The 18,835-nt window shown below is 40.1% G+C and overlaps 2 protein-coding genes across 2 annotated transcripts; one reads left to right on the top strand and one right to left on the bottom strand.

Moving 5' to 3' along the window:
- The first annotated feature begins 1,215 nt into the window (after positions 1-1,215).
- LOC143283923 (uncharacterized) lies at positions 1,216-6,674 on the top strand. The gene is made up of 6 exons (XM_076590361.1): positions 1,216-1,648; positions 2,139-2,209; positions 2,633-2,699; positions 3,584-3,747; positions 5,056-5,406; positions 6,489-6,674. Exons 1-6 carry the CDS (start codon positions 1,319-1,321, stop codon positions 6,538-6,540), a joined length of 1,035 nt encoding a protein of 344 aa, XP_076446476.1. The 5' UTR covers positions 1,216-1,318; the 3' UTR covers positions 6,541-6,674.
- A 4,435-nt stretch (positions 6,675-11,109) lies between these two features.
- LOC143283929 (baculoviral IAP repeat-containing protein 5-like) lies at positions 11,110-17,618 on the bottom strand. Its single transcript, XM_076590374.1, has 4 exons — positions 17,196-17,618; positions 15,103-15,212; positions 13,823-13,940; positions 11,110-12,024 (listed from the first exon to the last, which is right to left on the bottom strand). Exons 1-4 carry the CDS (start codon positions 17,373-17,375, stop codon positions 11,938-11,940), a joined length of 495 nt encoding a protein of 164 aa, XP_076446489.1. The 5' UTR covers positions 17,376-17,618; the 3' UTR covers positions 11,110-11,937.
- Between the last annotated feature and the right edge of the window lie 1,217 nt (positions 17,619-18,835).

Here is an 18,835-nt window from a genome sequence, read left to right as displayed (position 1 = left end):
AAGAAGCTGAATATGCGGACCATGGCAGCTCCTGGCGTCATTCAGGTCAGTTCAAGGGTCAGTTATTCACGACGGCGCCGTACCCGGCTGACCGGCTATATAGGAATAGATTATCTGGGGCTTGCATAACCCGCATATTGTCATGACTGGATGGTGGGAAAATATAGCTGGTTTTTTGCTGATCATGATTATTAATACTATTGTAGCTCTTATGTGATAGTATTGTTCTGGATTGGCTATTATGAGCTGATTACAGCGGCGCGCGCGCGTGCGTGTGTGTGTGTGTGTGAATATATACTATACTGCCTGTATATAGGCTATGTGTTCTGGTCGTACCGACCGGCGGTAGTCAACGTAAATTCTTCCTTGGTAAACGTACTGCTTTGATTCGACATGGTGACTGAGAGAGAGAGAGAGGACAAGACAAAATTCTTTATTTTAGAGGGTAATAGATAAGCACTGGCGCGCTTTTTTACATCCAGCCCCCACCCTGAAACAGTGTCTACACTGCACAATACTACATTATATATGTCACAGAGAGAGACGAGAGAGAGAGAGGCGTACTGATGAGGGAGGGGCAGGGGAGAGTGGGGTATGGGGGTCGGAACAGAAGCCTGACCAACGCACAGACTGCGGACCAGTGCACTGGTCATGCCTTCACTGACTGCCAGCCATTCAGTGCGCAACGTTGCACATGGACTGATGGCCAGCGTGAAGATTCACATTGAATTCACGGAAGCAATTCGTGCGCCCGCCATCAGTCATTGTCTTGTTGTTGTTTTTTTCTTTCTCTACTAATCAACTGTTCTATTACACACACACACACACACACACACACACACACACACACACACACACACACACACACACACACACACACACACACACGGAATCACGTAAGATTTCGTGCATACTTCCCCCCTCCACGCCCCCACACATTCACCATGGACTTTCCAAGGGCAATGCACACACACACACACACACACACACACACACACACACACACGGAATCACGTAAGATTTCGTGCATACTTCCCCCCTCCACGCCCCCACACATTCACCATGAACTTTCCAAGGGCAATGCGCGCGCACACACACACACACACACACACACACACGCCGTTTATGGTGTAAGGGAGATAAATCTAGTTAAACAGCCTCACCTGTCCCCAAGGTGTGACACATTCCGCATGCGCAGGTAACAATCCCGCAAAGGTTGACGGGTAATCAGGAAATGCAGCTGACAAAAAATGGCTTCCTAGTGCGCTAGGATGCCGCAATATATTTCGAAAATTAGAACAGCTACAGACCCTTCAAAATGAAGGAAAAGCTTTTGGATAAGGATACGATTGACGCGTACCATTCGTACGTGCAATCGGAAATCAGATCGGATTTGAACTCGATTTGTTTGGGACCTGGAAAGCTACCGTCGCGCGCAGCTTTGGGTTTGACTGTCTTTGGGTTATGCTGTCTGTTGGTGGGGGTTCTGCTGATTTGTCTTCGAATGAATCATGTGTACCTCTGGGACTGGGAGGACCAGTTCGTCGGGCCGTTTTTCATCATCCTCTTTCTGATGTGCTTTGCAGGGGCCACTTATTTCGTTCTGATCGCTACCAGAAGGTCCAACCGCTTCAGGCGTGAAATTTACGTGAGTTCTCAGTGTTTGTCAAACCCGGAAATGACTCTTGCTCAAAGTTGGTACTGCTACTGCTGCTGCCATCTCTCAGTCTGTCTCTCTTTTGAGTTGGTTACCTGGGAAGTTCTTCTGTTGTTTTTGTTCTTTTACAATCAATCCAGTGGGGTTTTTGTTTTTGTTGTTTTTTTTGGTGGTGGTGGTAGTGTTTGTTTTTTGTTTTGTTTTTAAATATTATACCCCCCTCTCCTTATCACTGAGTGATCACTGAGTAAGAATCACAACTGACAACATAATTGTGATAAGTGTAGCATACAGTGTGTATGTTTCTCACCACAGTGTGTACCCGTGTCTATACATCCATCTGTGTGTGTGTGAACAACTTATTTGAGACTTTGTGATATTTTTATTTCCCAGCTAAAATAATCATAACTATATATCACTATTATAGTATTAAAATCTTTCTCACTCTCTTTTTTCTTTTTTTTCTTCTTTTTTTCTCCAGTTTCGTCCATTGGGCGATTATGGCATCGCTGCAGTCCACAAGGATGACTTGCTGTATGAGACTGAGATGAAGTAAGTGAACAGTGAAGCACTGTAAACCCACAATATTGCACCATTCATCTTAACAATTCCTGTCAAAGAAATTTTAACATCAGGCTGTTAAGAAATGTAAGTTTGGTAGTAGTAGATTTATTTTAGTGTTACTGTGCACTAGCCACTAAAATTTAGAAAAGGAAGAAAGTAAAAAAAATATTCTGTAGCCAGACAGATTTGGAACTATAAAAATCAGAGTATAAGGTAATTTTTTTTAAAAGAGAGTAAAAAATCTATCGTTTCAAAGTTCATTTTTCAAAACAATTTTTTATGTATGTGTGCATGCATGTCCCTGAGGTACTTAGAATAAGATGTATACAGCTTGTTTCATGTGTACTTGTGTATAATGTAGTGCAGTTGATTTTTTTTTTTTTAATTATAAATCCAGTTTTCTTCTTTCAGACATGACCTGAAGTCTGGAACTACTCCGCACAAGACAGTGATGCCTCGATCAGAAGCATACTCAGCAGTAAGACCTTACTTTTTGCAGTTTCATTCATTGCTGTGATGTAACTGAGATACAACTATGGACATTAGCAAGTCATGAAGTGATTGATCACTGTTTCACTCAGGGAATGCTGCTTTTTTGTTTTGTGGGGTGTTTTTTTCTAAAAAAAAAATCTTTTTAGTTTCTGTATTGAATATCCCTTATTTGTCTTGATCAGACACCTTTTTTTCCAGGATGGAGAATTGAGAATAGGGAGATCAACACTGACATGATCTGCGTAATGTTTGTTTTTTTATTAACAGGGTCTAATAATGGATAAATGTCAAAGTCATCCTGGATCAGTAGGTCACTAGGTGTTGGTTATTTCATTAAAGAAAAAAAAATGCTGTCATCTTCTGTAATAAGAACACACAATGATATTCTTTCTTTTTCCCTTTGTTGTTGTTTTGAACTGTCTTCTGTTCTGACAGTGTTCTGACAGGCCTTCTTCCAGCAATCATAAATTATAATTTGAAATATCAGTGCAACAAACTCTAGCACTGTTTTGGGAAATTCTAAAGGTACACATTATTTCTATTTCAGACCTAAACTGAATAGAATTGATAAAATTTTAATTCGAGTATGGTAATTCCAGTGCAGGAACTTATGAAGCTTCACTATCTTCATTGATGACACATAGGAGGAGTTTGTATTACTATTATACTCCATGTTTGGTGATACATATACTTACCATGTCAAACTGATGCAAACTGTATCGGTTTGCTCTGCTTGGCCAAATTTCGCGCGGCTAACAGTGAAAAGATGACCCATCTTGCCCGGTCCGCTCTTAGCCAATCACTTGCATTAATAATTCACATCTTTGATCATGGGCCACTTCTCACTACATGTCTGTCATCGGTCATCAGGTGAACATCTCCAAAGAGAAGCGCAGTGGTCACCACAACCAGGGGTACCGCTATGGCCCTGAAGACTCTCACCGGCGAGGTCATGACCCCCACCGCCGACCTCCAGGACCTGACCGCAGACCCCACCCTGATGACCGCCGCAGAGGACCACCCCCAGACGGAAGGTGAGTGCTAAATGTTTTGACACTTTTTTTTCCCCTTGCAGAGGTTATATTTGTCATGAAACATGTAATCATATTCCACATTTGGGTCAATAATATAGCAAAATACGTTATCAGATTCCAACAAAATCAGTGAAGCATTATACAGTAGAATCTGCTTCTAGAAAAGTACATATAAACACTGACAATCGCTTCACTGAAGTTATATCATTCATCAACTGCAAGGTATTTTTTTGTTATGTCTTGACACTTTCTACTTCTGAGACTTATATCACAGATTGACGTAACTTTACAGTTGGGTCAGCAACAAAGTGACAGCTGCATTATCAATGGTTTTACCATTGTAATGGGAAATAATTTACAGCATAGTATTTTGTGATGGACTATGATTCTCAAACTTGGAGGCTAAATTGCACTGGATCTTAGTGCTGCAGCCTTGGGGGGCTAGTTAATTAACCTTTGGGAACCATTCCAACACCGACTGTCCTAAAACCCTCTTGGCCGAAAGAATGGAGACATAACTTGGGCAAGACACTCTCCGCTATAATCAAATCCTAGCCCAGATAGTCAGGACAGCAATTACCTCCTCTCTTGTTCTGATGGTCATAGTCAAACATGACTGTCATACTTTTTCCATAACACATTTGCTTCCCTTGGACCAAGTACAGATATTTCTGTCCTGTAGTGGAAATGTTCTCTTTATCACTCAGTTTTATTCTCACTCAGTGTTTTTAGTTTGTTGACTTTAGCCTGTATTTTGTTCACAAGTGTTTTCAAGGGGGGATAACATGTTTTTGATGATTATATGTGCATATCATGTATGAAGTATGGCTTAGAGAGTGCACTCAGCAGTTGTAGGCCTGGTCCACAGAAACTGCAGTGCAGATACACTTAAGGGGTGCAGTGTTAACCAAATTTGGGCCTCATCTGCCTCAGGCCTACGCTTATGGCCTAAGTTTGTTTGTTACAAATACAATGTATAATTGAAAGTAACTACATGCAATTGTCTTCTCCATTAGTCTGATGCTAGGACCCAACATAGTGAAGTCAGCTCATTTACACTCAATTTGAGCAGAAATCCAAGTAATAAGTTCAAGTGTAATTTTTATATTCAGACCCTACAGATACTCTTTTGATTCCAGATTGCTGATGGATTAGTAGCTATCACGTTTAGCAGAAAATTCTTAAGTCTTCTGAGTCTCTTGGCAAGCTGCAGCTGTTTCATCTTCAATCAATATAAAACACTCTCACATGTCAGTCCAGATCTGTGCAAAATAGTTGCCTGAGTTTGAGATGTCAATGACTTTCCAGGAGAGGACCACCACCAGATGACCGTGACCGCCGCAGACCTCCAGAAGGTCGCCGAGGACCACCTCCCGACGATTATCGCCGAGGACCACCGCGTGACGACCGGCGAGGAGGGCCACCCTCTGACTATCGCCGGGGACCTCCACCTGAAGGCTTCAGGGGACCTCCTCCAGAGGGCCGTCGAGGCCCTCCCCCTGGTGGCTACCGTGATGACCGACGCGGGCCCCCTCCCGATCGGCGTGGGCCGCCTCCCGATCGGCGTGGGCCACCTCCTGAGCGGCGTGGGTCCCCCCCGCCTGATGATCGCAGACCTAGGGGCCCTCCTCAGTTCAGAGAAAGATCACCAGACGATGAGTGAGTATACTTAAGCTTGTTTGATTGCATAAATCATCACAACTGATTTGGATGGGGGTTTTGTGGGAGAGGGGACTGGTGGGGGTTGGGGGGGGGGTGTAATTTCTTGTCTGAAGATTTTAGGCCTTTGGAGAGTTGCTTTCCCTGCCTGTGGTTTTTTCATTTGCCCTTTTGTCAACAGTCTCCAGGAACTAGTAAGTTCCGATGGCATTAATCGGGATTAGAAAATAAGGTGAAAGAGCAACAGACCAGATGAGATGATGTTCATGGTTAAACAAACCATAAGCGTGCCAGTTTTCCAACATATCAACTTTTCTTGAAGATTTGCTGTAATAAGTGACAATGCTGGCAATACAATTCATCTTTATTCATCTATCTGGAAATCACTTGTGCATCAACAGGCTCGTCACTCACCCCACACAATATTTCAGCCCAGAACAAAGTCCAACCCATGTACATGACAAAGGTTGGACCAAAAGATCAAAACGCAACACATATGAAGCTATATACACAAAAGCTAGTAATACAACAGAGTCAAGTGGCTTATTTACCGAACACACTCAACCCCTCTTCTACCCACACACAGTGACACACACACACAAACACAACAGAACCAAATGCGTGTTTGTGTCCATGTATATGTACTGCTGGTACAAGTATAATGTGAGTATATGAGAAGTTTAACCATAAGCAGACACGAGAAATGTGTGTAAGATATATATATATATATATATATATATATATATATATATATATATATATATATATATACATACATACACACACACAGACATCTCTCACACATTTCTAGATATCTATATATAAGATATAATATTACATTGTGTCCATTGATCTTGTAACAATTTTAAGATTAAGCTATAGTTTCCATGCAGTTTTCTACAAACATATATTATTATATTTTTAAAAATCTAGACATGAGGCTGATAGATACTGATTTCAATCTGGAATACAATTACAACAAATTCTGTAAGGCTGGACTTTTATCTAATATGAATTTTAAAACCTTCTGTAAGGCTGGACTTTATCTAATATGAATTGCATATTTGTTTTTGTCATTGCAGTCTGGGCAAGGTGCGTCTTGAAGACAACAGAGAATCTGAATCTGACCTGTAACTACTGGGGACCAGTGTATGATACTACAAGATGCAAGTCACCTTTGCAAATCACACCCGGACATTCACCTGCTGCCACAATTTTTTTTTTCCCTTCTCGAATCTGTTTTGAATCTGAGGAGCATTTACATACGATACACAGTGGCCAGGTTTTATATAATATAACCATGATGAACTGTCATTCCAAGTCAGATCAGGAATTGTTTTGCTTTTGACAGGTTAAATCATGTATTGAATCTTGAACATATCAGTTTACATGGAAGTTATGTGCGTTGCTGATTGGCATTTAAACTGGTATTCATCATTTCATGCATGTATATTTGACTTGTTAATTCATGTAATAAGTTAAGGTAAGTCTGGAACATATCAGTTTTCTTGGAAACTATTTGCATGTAGCTGACTGCTGTAATTACAAGTGTCAATGCATGAATGTACATTGTTAGTAAGAGTTGACATTGTACCCAGTTCTTCCCATTTTCATTGCATCGGTGTGAATACACACATTTCCCATGGATCATTTGTGTCTTTTTATTTTCACTCAAGCACACGCAAGTGCCTGTTCACTTAATGTAAAACCAACCTTACAAACAAAACATTGAACAAGTGTCAGGAAGGGGAGAATGGTGAAATTCACTTCCATCATTGACATGACATGCATTACGTCAGAACATATTGCTAATCATCTGGGTATGGTTTCCAAATCAGTTTACAAATCATCTGTACATAAAACTAAATGCCAACCTTGTTTGTGAGCATGTTTACTTTAAAAATAGGTAACCGAACAGTCATAGTATGGCTCTTAATTCCTTTGTCCCTCATTTGCAGATTACAAATATGATCCAGAAAAAAATCTCTTTTTTATATTCCTTATTATAGGTCAGTTTGTGTATATAATAATATAAAATTACATGACAATTGTCCTCTTATAATTTTTTCACATATATTCTGGCAACAAGAATAGAACTTATGATTGTGAAAGGATCCAACAGAAATTTCAGTTTTAACAAATTCTCATAATTGCCACAGTAAAAATTATTATCTTTCTCATTATCATCAAAGTAAATCTCCCTTCACCCTCTCCTGCTTACCTATTATTGTTCTATGCAAACACAAATTTCTCTTTTTTTCCCCTCCTAATGGGAAGATGGGATGGGGGGAACATGTTCAGTATCTCTCCGGCAAGCCTTGTAAAGTATCATTCTGATCCAAGAAACATTCCAAAAATGTTGTTGCTCTGGGTGTGATTCTAGAGATGTGAATGACATTTGTTCATTCAAAACACAATACATTGCAATTAAATAAAAATAACAGGAAAATGTGTAGTTTTACTACTTCTGCTCTTTTTTTTTTCTTTTTTTTTTTTTTTTGGTATGCTTCATGATTAATAAAAATATTCAAGAGAAAATTGTTTGTGTATTTTATATAATTACATATTTTCCAATAAAAGTGAAAAAAATGGCAATCACTTTGTTTTTATTTTGAAAGGGTGAATGAGGGAGACATAACTGCCTAATCAGTAAAATGCATGAAGTGCAAGCTTTTCTTTTTCAGCCCCAAACCACAAATAAACAAAAAAGAACTCAAGACCATGTGATCCCAGCTCACACAAATTGAGTGAATTGGCCAGCTTGGTGGACCATCTGGACAAAGAAGCTTCTGCATTTGGCAAGGAATTTGATGCTGAAAAGACAAAACTCATAACCAACAGCACCCTAGGTATCTCTTCAGATATCAAAGTCAGTGGGAAAAATTTAGAAACAGTTAAGACATTCAAGTGCCTTGGCTCCATCATATCGGGGGAAGGCTCAAAACCCGAGATCATGCCAATGACTACAGAAACAGCAGCAGTGACAGCAAGACTCCAAACCATCTGGAGAGACATGAACAATCTGCACGCCAAGATCCACCTTCTGCACTCCCTTGCCTTGTCAGTCATCCTCTATGCCCATGAAACTTGTGACACTCTCAGCAGACATGTATGCAAAAAAAAAAAAAAAAAAAAATCCTAGCAACTGAAATGAGATGCAACAGGAAGATCTGGGGCATCCACTATATAGGTCGTGTAACAAGTGAAAAGGTCTGCAACAAGGTAACAGGCAACAGGACCTCATGCTGCTCAAAGCTGTCAAGAAACAGAAAATGAAGTGGTATGGACATGTTTTGATTTTAATATGGATACTTATATAGCGCCTATCCTCAGTCTGAGACCAAGCTCAAAGCGCTTTAAAAACTCTGGGTCATTTGCACAACAGGCTGCCTACCTGGCTGCCTACAGTTCAGGCTGCTCAACAGGTCTTGCAAAGACCATAAGTCAGAGGAAGCCACAGTCGAGAAAGACAAAGAAAGAGATTTGAAGACAATATCCGAGAATGGACAGGAATGAATCTGATGGAATCCCCAAGAGCCCTGGAAGACAGGTACAGGTGGAGGAGAGTGGTTGCATTGTCTTCACCAGTGCCCCAGTGACATAGCAGAAGCTGAAGGATAGGTGAAGGTGAAGGTGACATTGTTCAGCACAGTACGAGACTGCTTTTCCTGTAAATTTCCATGCAAAGGTATATGTTGTGTCTGTGTTGTTGTCTCACAACAGAAACAGACACTATAAGCAGAAAATTCACTGAAAAGAAACTTTATTGCAAGACTAATTATAAGGGAACAACCGATAAACTCTGACCATAATTATGGTCCATTGCACAAAAAATTACACATGCAATATGAGTAATGTTCCCATTACACTTGAATATCTACAACACATTATATTACATGTACAATGCAAGCCCTGTGTCTCATGAGGGGAAGTGTGGAAGGACAGCCCAGATAACCTCATCTTTGGTGTAACTTCTATGGACCGTACAGTCACAGCCATTGTGGCGCAGGTTTTGAGTAGTTTTGGGATGAATTATTTCTGGATACTCTGTTTTCCAGGGGATCCCATTGGTTAAGTGTTTCACTATGTTGTTGATCCCTGGATCAGAATTTGTGGGGGAAAAATGGGGTTCCTTCAACCTCCTCACAGATCATTGTACTGTTAGTGTTACTACTGTCACAGCAGAACAGATTCACATAATGGTAGACCAATTCTGCAGTGCTGTGTTACATCAATACCATCCAGGAAAGAACAATTTCAGTGTCACTCATTTCTCTGTGTGGGCTTTGGTGTTGATCAACATTTTCACCCCACTGTTCCTATAGCCATGACAGGCACAACAGCTGAATGGTAAGGGCGCTGCAGATGATCAGACATATAATCATAATGAAATATGTGTGTTCAAGATCCCACAATCCATTTCATCATTGGTAAGTTATGGAAAATATGTATACCCAGCATGTACACCCTAGAAAATAGAGTGGGGATGCCTATATGGTGGGGTAAAAATGGTCATGCCTGGAAAAGCCCACTTGTACAAAACATGCGAATAAGTTGCAGACACTAACACAGAAGATAGCAATACTTCAGATTTTTGGGGTGGATGCATGTTGTCAGATTTTGTGTCACTATGATATGAATTAACAGGATCGTCAACATGTGTATTTGACATGCATGTGTAGACACATTAAACTGAAAAAGGTACTTGCAGTCTACATTAAGTGATGAGACTAGAAACATCTCTACCCTGAACTCATCAGGCACTCTTGGGATTCAAACCACAAATCCACAGTGCAGAACTCCAGTGCTGAAACCCCTTGGCTGTTACACCCATCAATGGGAAGGAGAATCTGATCTGTGCAGTTGTGCCAAGAGCACATCATGAATTGCTCATAGTAATATTGGTCCTCAGGAATTCAAAGCACTGAAAGAAATTGTATGTAAAAACAAAAACCAAAAGGGACTGGTTCTGATGCTGCATACTGTCACAAATCATGTTTGGATTGTAACATATTTGGGTACTTCACTTCTTGTTCAATTTGATTTCCAGTGATACAGAATGTGCTGTCTTTTAGGTACATTTATATTTTCTCTGAAAGGAATGAAATAATAAATAAAAAAAGGAATATTTCACTGTTTGCCAACTTAAAAGAAATATCAGCTGATTTTGTAGGAGATTAATTTAGAATTAGTTCTCTTGAAGTAAATACAAGTCCTGAGATTGTGCACATAGGGTAATGGCCTTGATCTGTTTCAAGGACACATACAGGAAAGGCACAAGAAACTCTGAATTTCCCTGACTTGTGAAAGAACTTGTTGAAAAGTTTCACAGAACATTTCACAGAACATTTTTATGCCAGTTTCTGAAAATGCGAGCAAAGATCATAGCCTGAATGATTTGTAACATGTCCATATATTTCAATAGTATCTACTGATCACAACTGTTTAATCAAAATACGTCCAAATATTTACAAGAAATGGGTGTCCATAGACCAAATGAGCAACTGGTGTTTACTTCTTTTTTTTTTTAACTTCACATCCACAGGATAAAGAAAAATAAAAAGAATCGACAGTGCAGTATGTGTAGCTGCTTTTGAGAAATGACACAGTGAAAATGAAGTGAGCTCCCAGTTCCCAAAGGCATTCACATCTTTTCACAATACCTTTAAATGCTGCAGCATCTTTTACAGTCAAGAATTCATCACTGTCTTTCTCATTTATTTCAAACAGAACAACAGCCATGCTGACAAGACCATTTGTGCACATGGATCAGGTACAAACATCAATTATGAATCACTGACTGAAAACTTAACTGAACAGAGATAAGATGTACTGTTGAATTACTTGTATTGTGTAAATAAACATTTAGAGGAACCTGCAGTGGCATATTGCACACAGGTCTTGTCTGAAACATCCTCCATTTCTCCAAAGAGCTGGCCCATCACCAGCCTAGTAAGGCCTGCTATGTTTTGTTTTTGTTGTCTGATTGATAAGGAATCCATAAAAAATCAAATTAAATAAAAAGAATGTAAAATTAATGGGGTTCTTTTCTTTTTTTTTTCAAACTTTCATATCAAGGATACTGGTATTTTCTAAGCTACTGTCAATTAAGTGCTGGAGGTGTGTGTGTGTGTGTGTGTGTGTGTGTGTGTGTGTGTGTGTGTGTGTGTGTGTGTGTATTGTTGAAAGATTCTCACATCAAATTCTGGACTACAACTTATAGCTCAGTGCAGGTTAGTGAAGCTGATTCAGCTCTTGTACCTGCTATTGCAGAGACTCAATTTTATTTACCTGTAATATGTGTGTGAAACAGCAAGGAATTTTGTCACCAAATATAGAAGAAATTAAACAATATCATCACTTGTCCATCATTTTGTTTCTAATCAAACAGTCACATTTCTAGAAAGACAAACAATGTGATCTGTTGATCACCCCTTCCTTTGTGAATGTCTCTGTGGTGCTGCAACCTATAAATTTACATTGCACAGTGTGGATATATATGCATACATTATACACACACAAGGTCCATCCCTATTTATCAAAGAGTGTTTCCATCTCTGCACGCACAACTTGGCTCTGCTCCTTCAGTTCCTTGGCTTTGGCATCCAGCAGTTTCTTCTGTAATGTGAAATAATATCAAGGAGAATAATTAAATCAGTGGAAATAACAACAACAACTACTACTGATGCTGTTGATAATATTCCAATATTCATGATAATGATGATGATAATATCAATAATATTATTACTATTACTACTACTGATAATAATTAAATAATAATGATGATGATGTAGGAGAAGAAAGAGAATTGAGTTTTAGGGCTCAATAAACAGCTGAACATGTTCTGAAACATCAGCCAGAGTAGATACACTGCCGAGTTTGATGAAGTGACTTCAAAATGCAACCTTGACACAGTCACTTTTCAACACTTGAATGGACACTGTTGTAACTAATGCTCCAGTTCTCTAATATTGTTGCTTAATTTATGAGGGTTGAAATACCCCTTAGAAAAGACCCACACACACCCCTCCAAAAAAAAAAAGCACATGATTCAAGCTCTGCAGTCATAGGAAAAACCCAGTCATCAGAGAAAAAAAAAATTATAAGTTCTTTTTACCACTACCAAGAAGATCGTAACATCCCTAACATACACAAGAAACACACACGAGATTTTGCTTTAACTGAGCCACACACTCTCTGAATAACCTTTTTTTTTTTCAATAACTGAATAAGAGATCTGGATGCATTTCTACATATTATCATGCATATTTGGGCTTCTCTCCCCTGGATAGTGCTTCCATCATCACAATTCAGCCCCATCCATCATTTCCCCCATCTTTTTAACCGGATAGTGCTGCATCATCACAGTTCAGCCCCATCCATTATTTCCCCCATCTTTTTAACTGTTTGTATGCATGTTTGCTTACCCATCTAAAGGACGTTTCAAAAACAAAACAAAACAAAAAAAAACCCCACTGCTATGGGTTCTTTTATGCTACACAAGGAACCTTGATTTATTGTCTCATCAAAAATGACAAGCACCCAGACCACCACTTTAAGTGGTAAGGGAGGGGATTGATCAGGGGTGGGGTTAAGAAAAATATCGCAGGCCTTGCATGTGTTTGAACATGGGACTGCTGTCTTTCCAGGCACATGTTCAATTGAGGGCCTTTTACGAATCAACTGTGATCAAGTTACCAGGCTGGATACTGCTTACCCAAAGTGACAAGCCTGCCTTCAGATCTCTCATTAGTCTTAATAGCACAGTGCATCAAAAGAAAAGGAAATGTCTCTATCATGATCCTCTAGAAAAAAATATCCACCCACAGTTATGCTTTACCATGATGATGCTGTTGATTCTGTCTGCATATGTGGCCATATCTGTACAAATATGGTGTATGTTTTTACCTCTGCCACTTCAAGAATCTGATCCTGTGATAGCACTGAGTATTCATGCACTCAAAACACACAGAGCAACAGACACAGTGATTCACAACTGTACGCTTAATCATAAAGAGAGAGCCCTATTAAGATATAAAACATGACTGAAGACATGCAGAATTTTGTGGTTTTGCATGAAACACAAACTGTGTGTGTGTGTGTGTGTGTGTGTGTGTGTGTATTTGTGTGTGTGTGTGTGTGTGTGTGTGTGTGTGTGTGTGATCAGCTGACCCTGATACACACACAGGGCAAGGAGGCAGAGTCAAAGGTGAAACTAACACAGTCAAAGCGTGACTGATTGACTCTGTCCACTGTACCATTGAAGCAATTTTAAATCTTGATTTGTCTGAGGCCCACCTATCCACTATGCCACCACTCCAGAATATTTCTGTTATCCATGTTTTATTCTCTACATCCCTTTGCTTCCAGTTATATTTTTCACATTTTGTCTGAGGAAAGGACACAAAATACTGACCATTCTACAGACTTGTCGTTTGATCTCAAACTTGATCAGTTCCTGTATGGTCAGCTGTTCCACAGGAACGCCCATCTTCAGAAAGGCACAGGCTGGAGAGTGCTTCTTGTGCTCAAACCTGGTTACAATCAATAATAAACAGATGGATAAATAGATCAAAATAATGAACCTGAAAGCAGTGAAATGAGACTTAAATAAATGAGTGAATAAATACATGCACAGACACATGCACAAGCACTCACTCACAAACAAAAAGTCAACATACATACACAACACAAACATGAATTTGTATAAATTGTATTTTTCTTTACAGACGAGAGCTCTTGGTGTGATATGGAAACAATGTTCCCTTTTTTTTTGTCAATTAGGAAACAACACTGCTATGGCCTTCTTTAATTTTGCACCCCATTTATTTGAACTTGAAGTACTGAACAATTTTACAGTGCAGAATCGAGACTGTACAGATGCAAGAAGACTTCAGGTTTCCACTCACATTTTATAAAAACAAAAACTGTTCAAGTGTTCCATTTCTAGGGAAATCAGTCCTAAGAGTAAGAGGATGTAATTGATGTGAATTTTACCTTTCTTTTAGTTTAGAGTTAAAGCTATGCACTCATGTAGTAATCACAAAGAAACTGAAAACACCAACAATAATTCAATGGGCCTGACAAAGGACTTTCACTTTTTGTTTACTCATTTACTGGTAAATCTCTAAAAGAAAATCAGAATTGTACAGTATTACTCTCTTCAAATTTCTTGTCATAGATTTCTCTGTGTTAAATTTGGGCTGCTTTCTATGCGGACAGCATTTCAGCACAGTGCAGCACTTCTCATCTGCAACTTTTTTATTTTTTTATTTTTTACTATTAAAGTCGATTTTCTATGGTATTTGGCTTAGGACAACTCTCCTGTTGCTGTATGTTTTAGTGCTTGCTGCACACAGGACCTCAGGTTTGCTGTCTCATCAAGAAGGTCTAACACCTTGACCACCACTTGAGATTTAGCGGACGGGGGAGTAAAAATCCTGGTCTGTATAGATATCAAACCTGCAACACTCAATTTCTAAGTCACTGTTCCACGAAAACATAAAAGTACAATTTAAAGTTCTATTATTTTTTTAAGGGAACCAATAAAAACTTTCGATAAAGTCACCATTCACTATCATTGTATTAATAAAATAATTGAAAGATAGAGAAAATGAATTATCTGCAATGAGCTGTTTTTATTGTTGTTGTGGGTTTCTTTGTTTTTGTGTGTGTGTGTGTGTGTGATAAATTTACCAAGGATCATCATCAGGTTCCCATCCATCCAGCTCCTTGTAGCAAGCAAAGCAGCGAGTGGCATCAGGAGACTGATCACTGGGGATGTGGTAGAAGCCAGCCTCTGCCAGCTACACAATCACAAACAGAAACATAATTATAAAAATCAATATATACTGATACTAATTTACCATACACAGTATATACTATATTAGTATATATGCGCTCGCGCGCGCGCACACACACATACACACACAGGAGTGAGACAGAGAGAGTGACAGAGACAAGAGAGTAGAAAAAGAGAGAGAGCTAACACTTGACAAATAATAGAAATATCGCCTCACAATCATACACAGACTGTCAAAAGTAAAACATGTTCTTCCTGTCCTACGATTAATTATTATACTTGCATATAATGACACAAATGTACAGTATTTGAGTCGAGTATGTGCACGCACACACACACACACACACACACATGCGTATTAGATGACATGCCTCTCTCTTATTATTATTATTATTAGATGACTGTTTATTTCATTGTTCCCTTTGTTCTTTGTTGTGTCTATTAATCCTTCGGGATTTTATGACAATAAATGAAGTCAAGTCAAGTCAGACACACACACACACGACACCCACTCACATATGTAGGTGTACACATGTATATAGGGATGTTCAGTCATTGAGAGAGAGAGGTTAAAAACTCATGGTGGCTTATCAAAAAGGCCCTTATGAATGAGGTGTTAACAAAACTTGCTATTTATAAACTTATCAACATCATCATAACTGTCAGTGCGAGAATGATAGAGAGCTCTTGACACTGAACTGACTCTGTGAGAGCAGGAGAAAAGAAAGAGGAGGAAACAAACTCAGAGTCAGAAAATGATAAACTCAGAAAGAGTGGTGATTTATGGCTTCCAAATGAATTTCTCCATGGGAAGCTAGCCATAATCTTCAAATTGAAAGGTCAGCCGTCATTACCTGTGTGCGCAGAGGCGTAGATACCTAATCATAACCTAAGTACACCTATCTTTCCTCCGGAGGGGGTGACAATGAGAAAGAACATGTATACATACTCCCTCCCACCGTCACTCGCAGCGTCCCTCCGGAGGAAAAAAAAAAAAAAAAAAGGGGGGGGTGGGGGGGGGACTAAACTGTGATCTTGTTCAGCTCCCTCTTGAAAGCTACCAAGGAGGGAGCCTCTGCTGCTGTTGCAGGCAGGGAGTTCCAGACGGGGATGGTTGATGGGAAAAAACTGTATTTATAAGGGTCAGAGGAGGAGCTAAGATGGACAAATTTGTGTCGGTGATTTGATCTTGTTCTGCTGGATCCTTTCTTGAGAAATTTGTCTGGAGGGATGTCTACAATGCCATTGACCATTTTATACATCAGAGTCAGCCTTTGTCTGTTCCGCCGTGATTCAAGGGATTCCCATCCTAGTTCTTGCAGCATGTGTGTTATGCTGCTGGCCCACCCGTAGTCATTGTGTACATAACGTGCTGCTCTTCTTTGCACCATTTCAATCTTGTTCTTTTGGCCTTCTTTGTACGGGCTCAGACTGATGAGCAATACTCCAGGTGCGGGCGTACAAGAGTTTGGTAGGCCTTGGCTTTGGTGGTTTTATTGGATGTTTTTAGATTCCTTTTTAGGAAGCCTACCATGCTATTGGCTTTATTGGTGACTCTTGTAACATGTTCTTTCCAGTTTAGATCATAACATTAGTAGTATAATAGTACTCTTGGTATTCTAAACGGTTTAAAAAAAAAAGTCATGATGATCAGTCAAAAGGCTGATAAAGCCTAAAAGCCGTGACACTTGATATCATGTGATGTGATGTGATATGATAACTTAGATAATATTACATGATGAAAAAGTAATAAATCCGCATGCTGTGATGCACTACACAACACAAGACGCTGCACGATGGGTTTAGAAAACAATAAATACATAATTTACCATTCACATTCAGACTTTCCAGTCCAGATCTTAAAAACATTACACCAGTACTTATCACTAAATTACTAACATTAGGCTACTTCAAGACTTCTAAAACTGGTAAAAGTTTATATGTCCCATTTCAAGAATTTATTGAATGTTAGTCAAACACATCTCACCTTTTCGGAATTGCAGATTCCATCTTCAAACGGCCAGCTTTTAAACGATTTTAGACGCTGTTCTTTGAAATGCATAAAATAATCAGAAATATCAGCAAGATCAGTCATTTTGATTTCAGAAGTTTGTCGATGATTTTGAACTTCGAATGAAGCGCTCAAATGGCGAAAGCCAAACCTCATCCAAGAGTGGTCTCCCTTCGGTCAAGTCCACAGTTTCCCAAACAGCAAAAACAACCAAAACAGCACAGGCCAAAATCTATGTGCACAGCGAAGATGAGAAATGCTCAAACATTCGCAAACAGCTCCCCAGAATAGAGCATTTGCAGATGACTCTGTTCACTTGAACATGCTTTCCAAATGAAAAAAAATCGAAGGGAAATTAAGGGGGTTAGAGCTTAGATAAGTGAAACTGAATCGAAATATTTCAAGTTTAATCAACGAGCTTATACCCTTCATCCGACAGGGCACGATCTGGGAAGGCAACAATTAAGTGGCCCAGCTGCGAGCGTCTGTGTGTGTGTGTGTGTGTGTGTGTGTGTGTAGAGAGAGAGAGAGAGAGAGAGAGAGCGGAGAAACTGAGAATGAAGAGAGAGAGTTGTCCCCGCTCAAGTCCACCCATCGGGCAAGTCGACACATTTTTTTCAGTTGCCGGCCCTGGCCATCCACCTTCTTTATCTCTGTAAAATTTCCCCGCCGCTAAACTGACTCGGTCGTTCTCGTTTTTGAGTGGATTCCTCGCACAGTACGTCGACCAAATGTGTGTGCCCCAGTAGTTTCCCCGCACACCGATACTGACGTCGACGCTGTAGTCCGGCACGGTCACTGTGACGTTCTGGGGGCTAAAAACGTGAATGTTGGGGAAAATTACCGCGTCAAACCCGATGTAACGTTTCAAATCTTCCCCCACCCCCGCCCCTCTTCCGTACGGGTCCTAAATCGTCCCCCGGGGAGGGGGGTGGGAGTGGTGCATCATCTTGCATAAGTGATCGTTGACCTCAGTGGTCAACTGATGGTTGAAAAAAGTGCAGGGGGGGGGGGGGGGGGGGGGGGGGGGGGGGCTGACAAAGACTTGGTCAGTGGAATAGAAGGATGACCCGTGTGAACCCGTACCCCAGAGCGTAATTCCGAGAGACATTATCAAGGAAAGACATGCGACAATTCATGTTCTTCAAAATGTCTTACAGCCAATAGATCTACTGAGTGCTTTTACCCTTGACAACTATATAGGCGTAATTGTTTGATCAAAATCAATGAAGTAATGTACGTTAATCTCCTGAGCCTAGTCCTATAATTTCTTTTCCTCCTCTTCTCACCATTTCTAACACACCGGGGACACACACACACACACACACACACACACACCTCAGTCGTAGTACATGCGCACGCACTCAAATGCAGAACTGTGATAAAATAGGGGGCGGAGGGGGATACATTTTGGGACGAGTGCTTTGGTGACGCAACAGGAGGCCGAAACAGCAGGCAGGAACGTCTCAGAACGTCCCCAAAGGAATATTTTCCGCGGGAGACATTTCCCCGGGTGAGCTAAGGAAGTGAGGGGGACAAACTGGGATGTTACACCGGGGCCGTGCTGATGAAAACATTTCCTTACTTCCTGTAACAGAGACGACGAAACTGAGCAC

This window comes from Babylonia areolata, chromosome 1 (assembly GCF_041734735.1).
Source record: "Babylonia areolata isolate BAREFJ2019XMU chromosome 1, ASM4173473v1, whole genome shotgun sequence".
Taxonomy (NCBI): Eukaryota; Metazoa; Mollusca; class Gastropoda; order Neogastropoda; family Buccinidae; genus Babylonia; species Babylonia areolata.
This window is presented reverse-complemented; position numbering and strand designations above follow the sequence as displayed.

What these genes read in the sequence shown, in the direction of transcription:
- LOC143283923 (XM_076590361.1), top strand. Translation starts at nt 1,319, where the DNA reads ATGAAGGAAAAGCTTTTGGATAAGGATACGATTGACGCGTACCATTCG. An exon ending in CTGTATGAGACTGAGATGAA is followed by an intron (nt 2,210 to 2,632) that starts GTAAGTGAACAG and finishes TTCTTCTTTCAG; the next exon opens with ACATGACCTGAAGTCTGGAA. An exon ending in GGACCACCCCCAGACGGAAG is followed by an intron (nt 3,748 to 5,055) that starts GTGAGTGCTAAA and finishes ATGACTTTCCAG; the next exon opens with GAGAGGACCACCACCAGATG.
- LOC143283929 (XM_076590374.1), bottom strand. Translation starts at nt 17,375, where the DNA reads ATGAGGTTTGGCTTTCGCCATTTGAGCGCTTCATTCGAAGTTCAAAAT. An exon ending in GAATCTGCAATTCCGAAAAG is followed by an intron (nt 15,213 to 17,195) that starts GTGAGATGTGTT and finishes GTGATTGTGTAG; the next exon opens with CTGGCAGAGGCTGGCTTCTA. An exon ending in GAACCTGATGATGATCCTTG is followed by an intron (nt 13,941 to 15,102) that starts GTAAATTTATCA and finishes GATTGTAACCAG; the next exon opens with GTTTGAGCACAAGAAGCACT.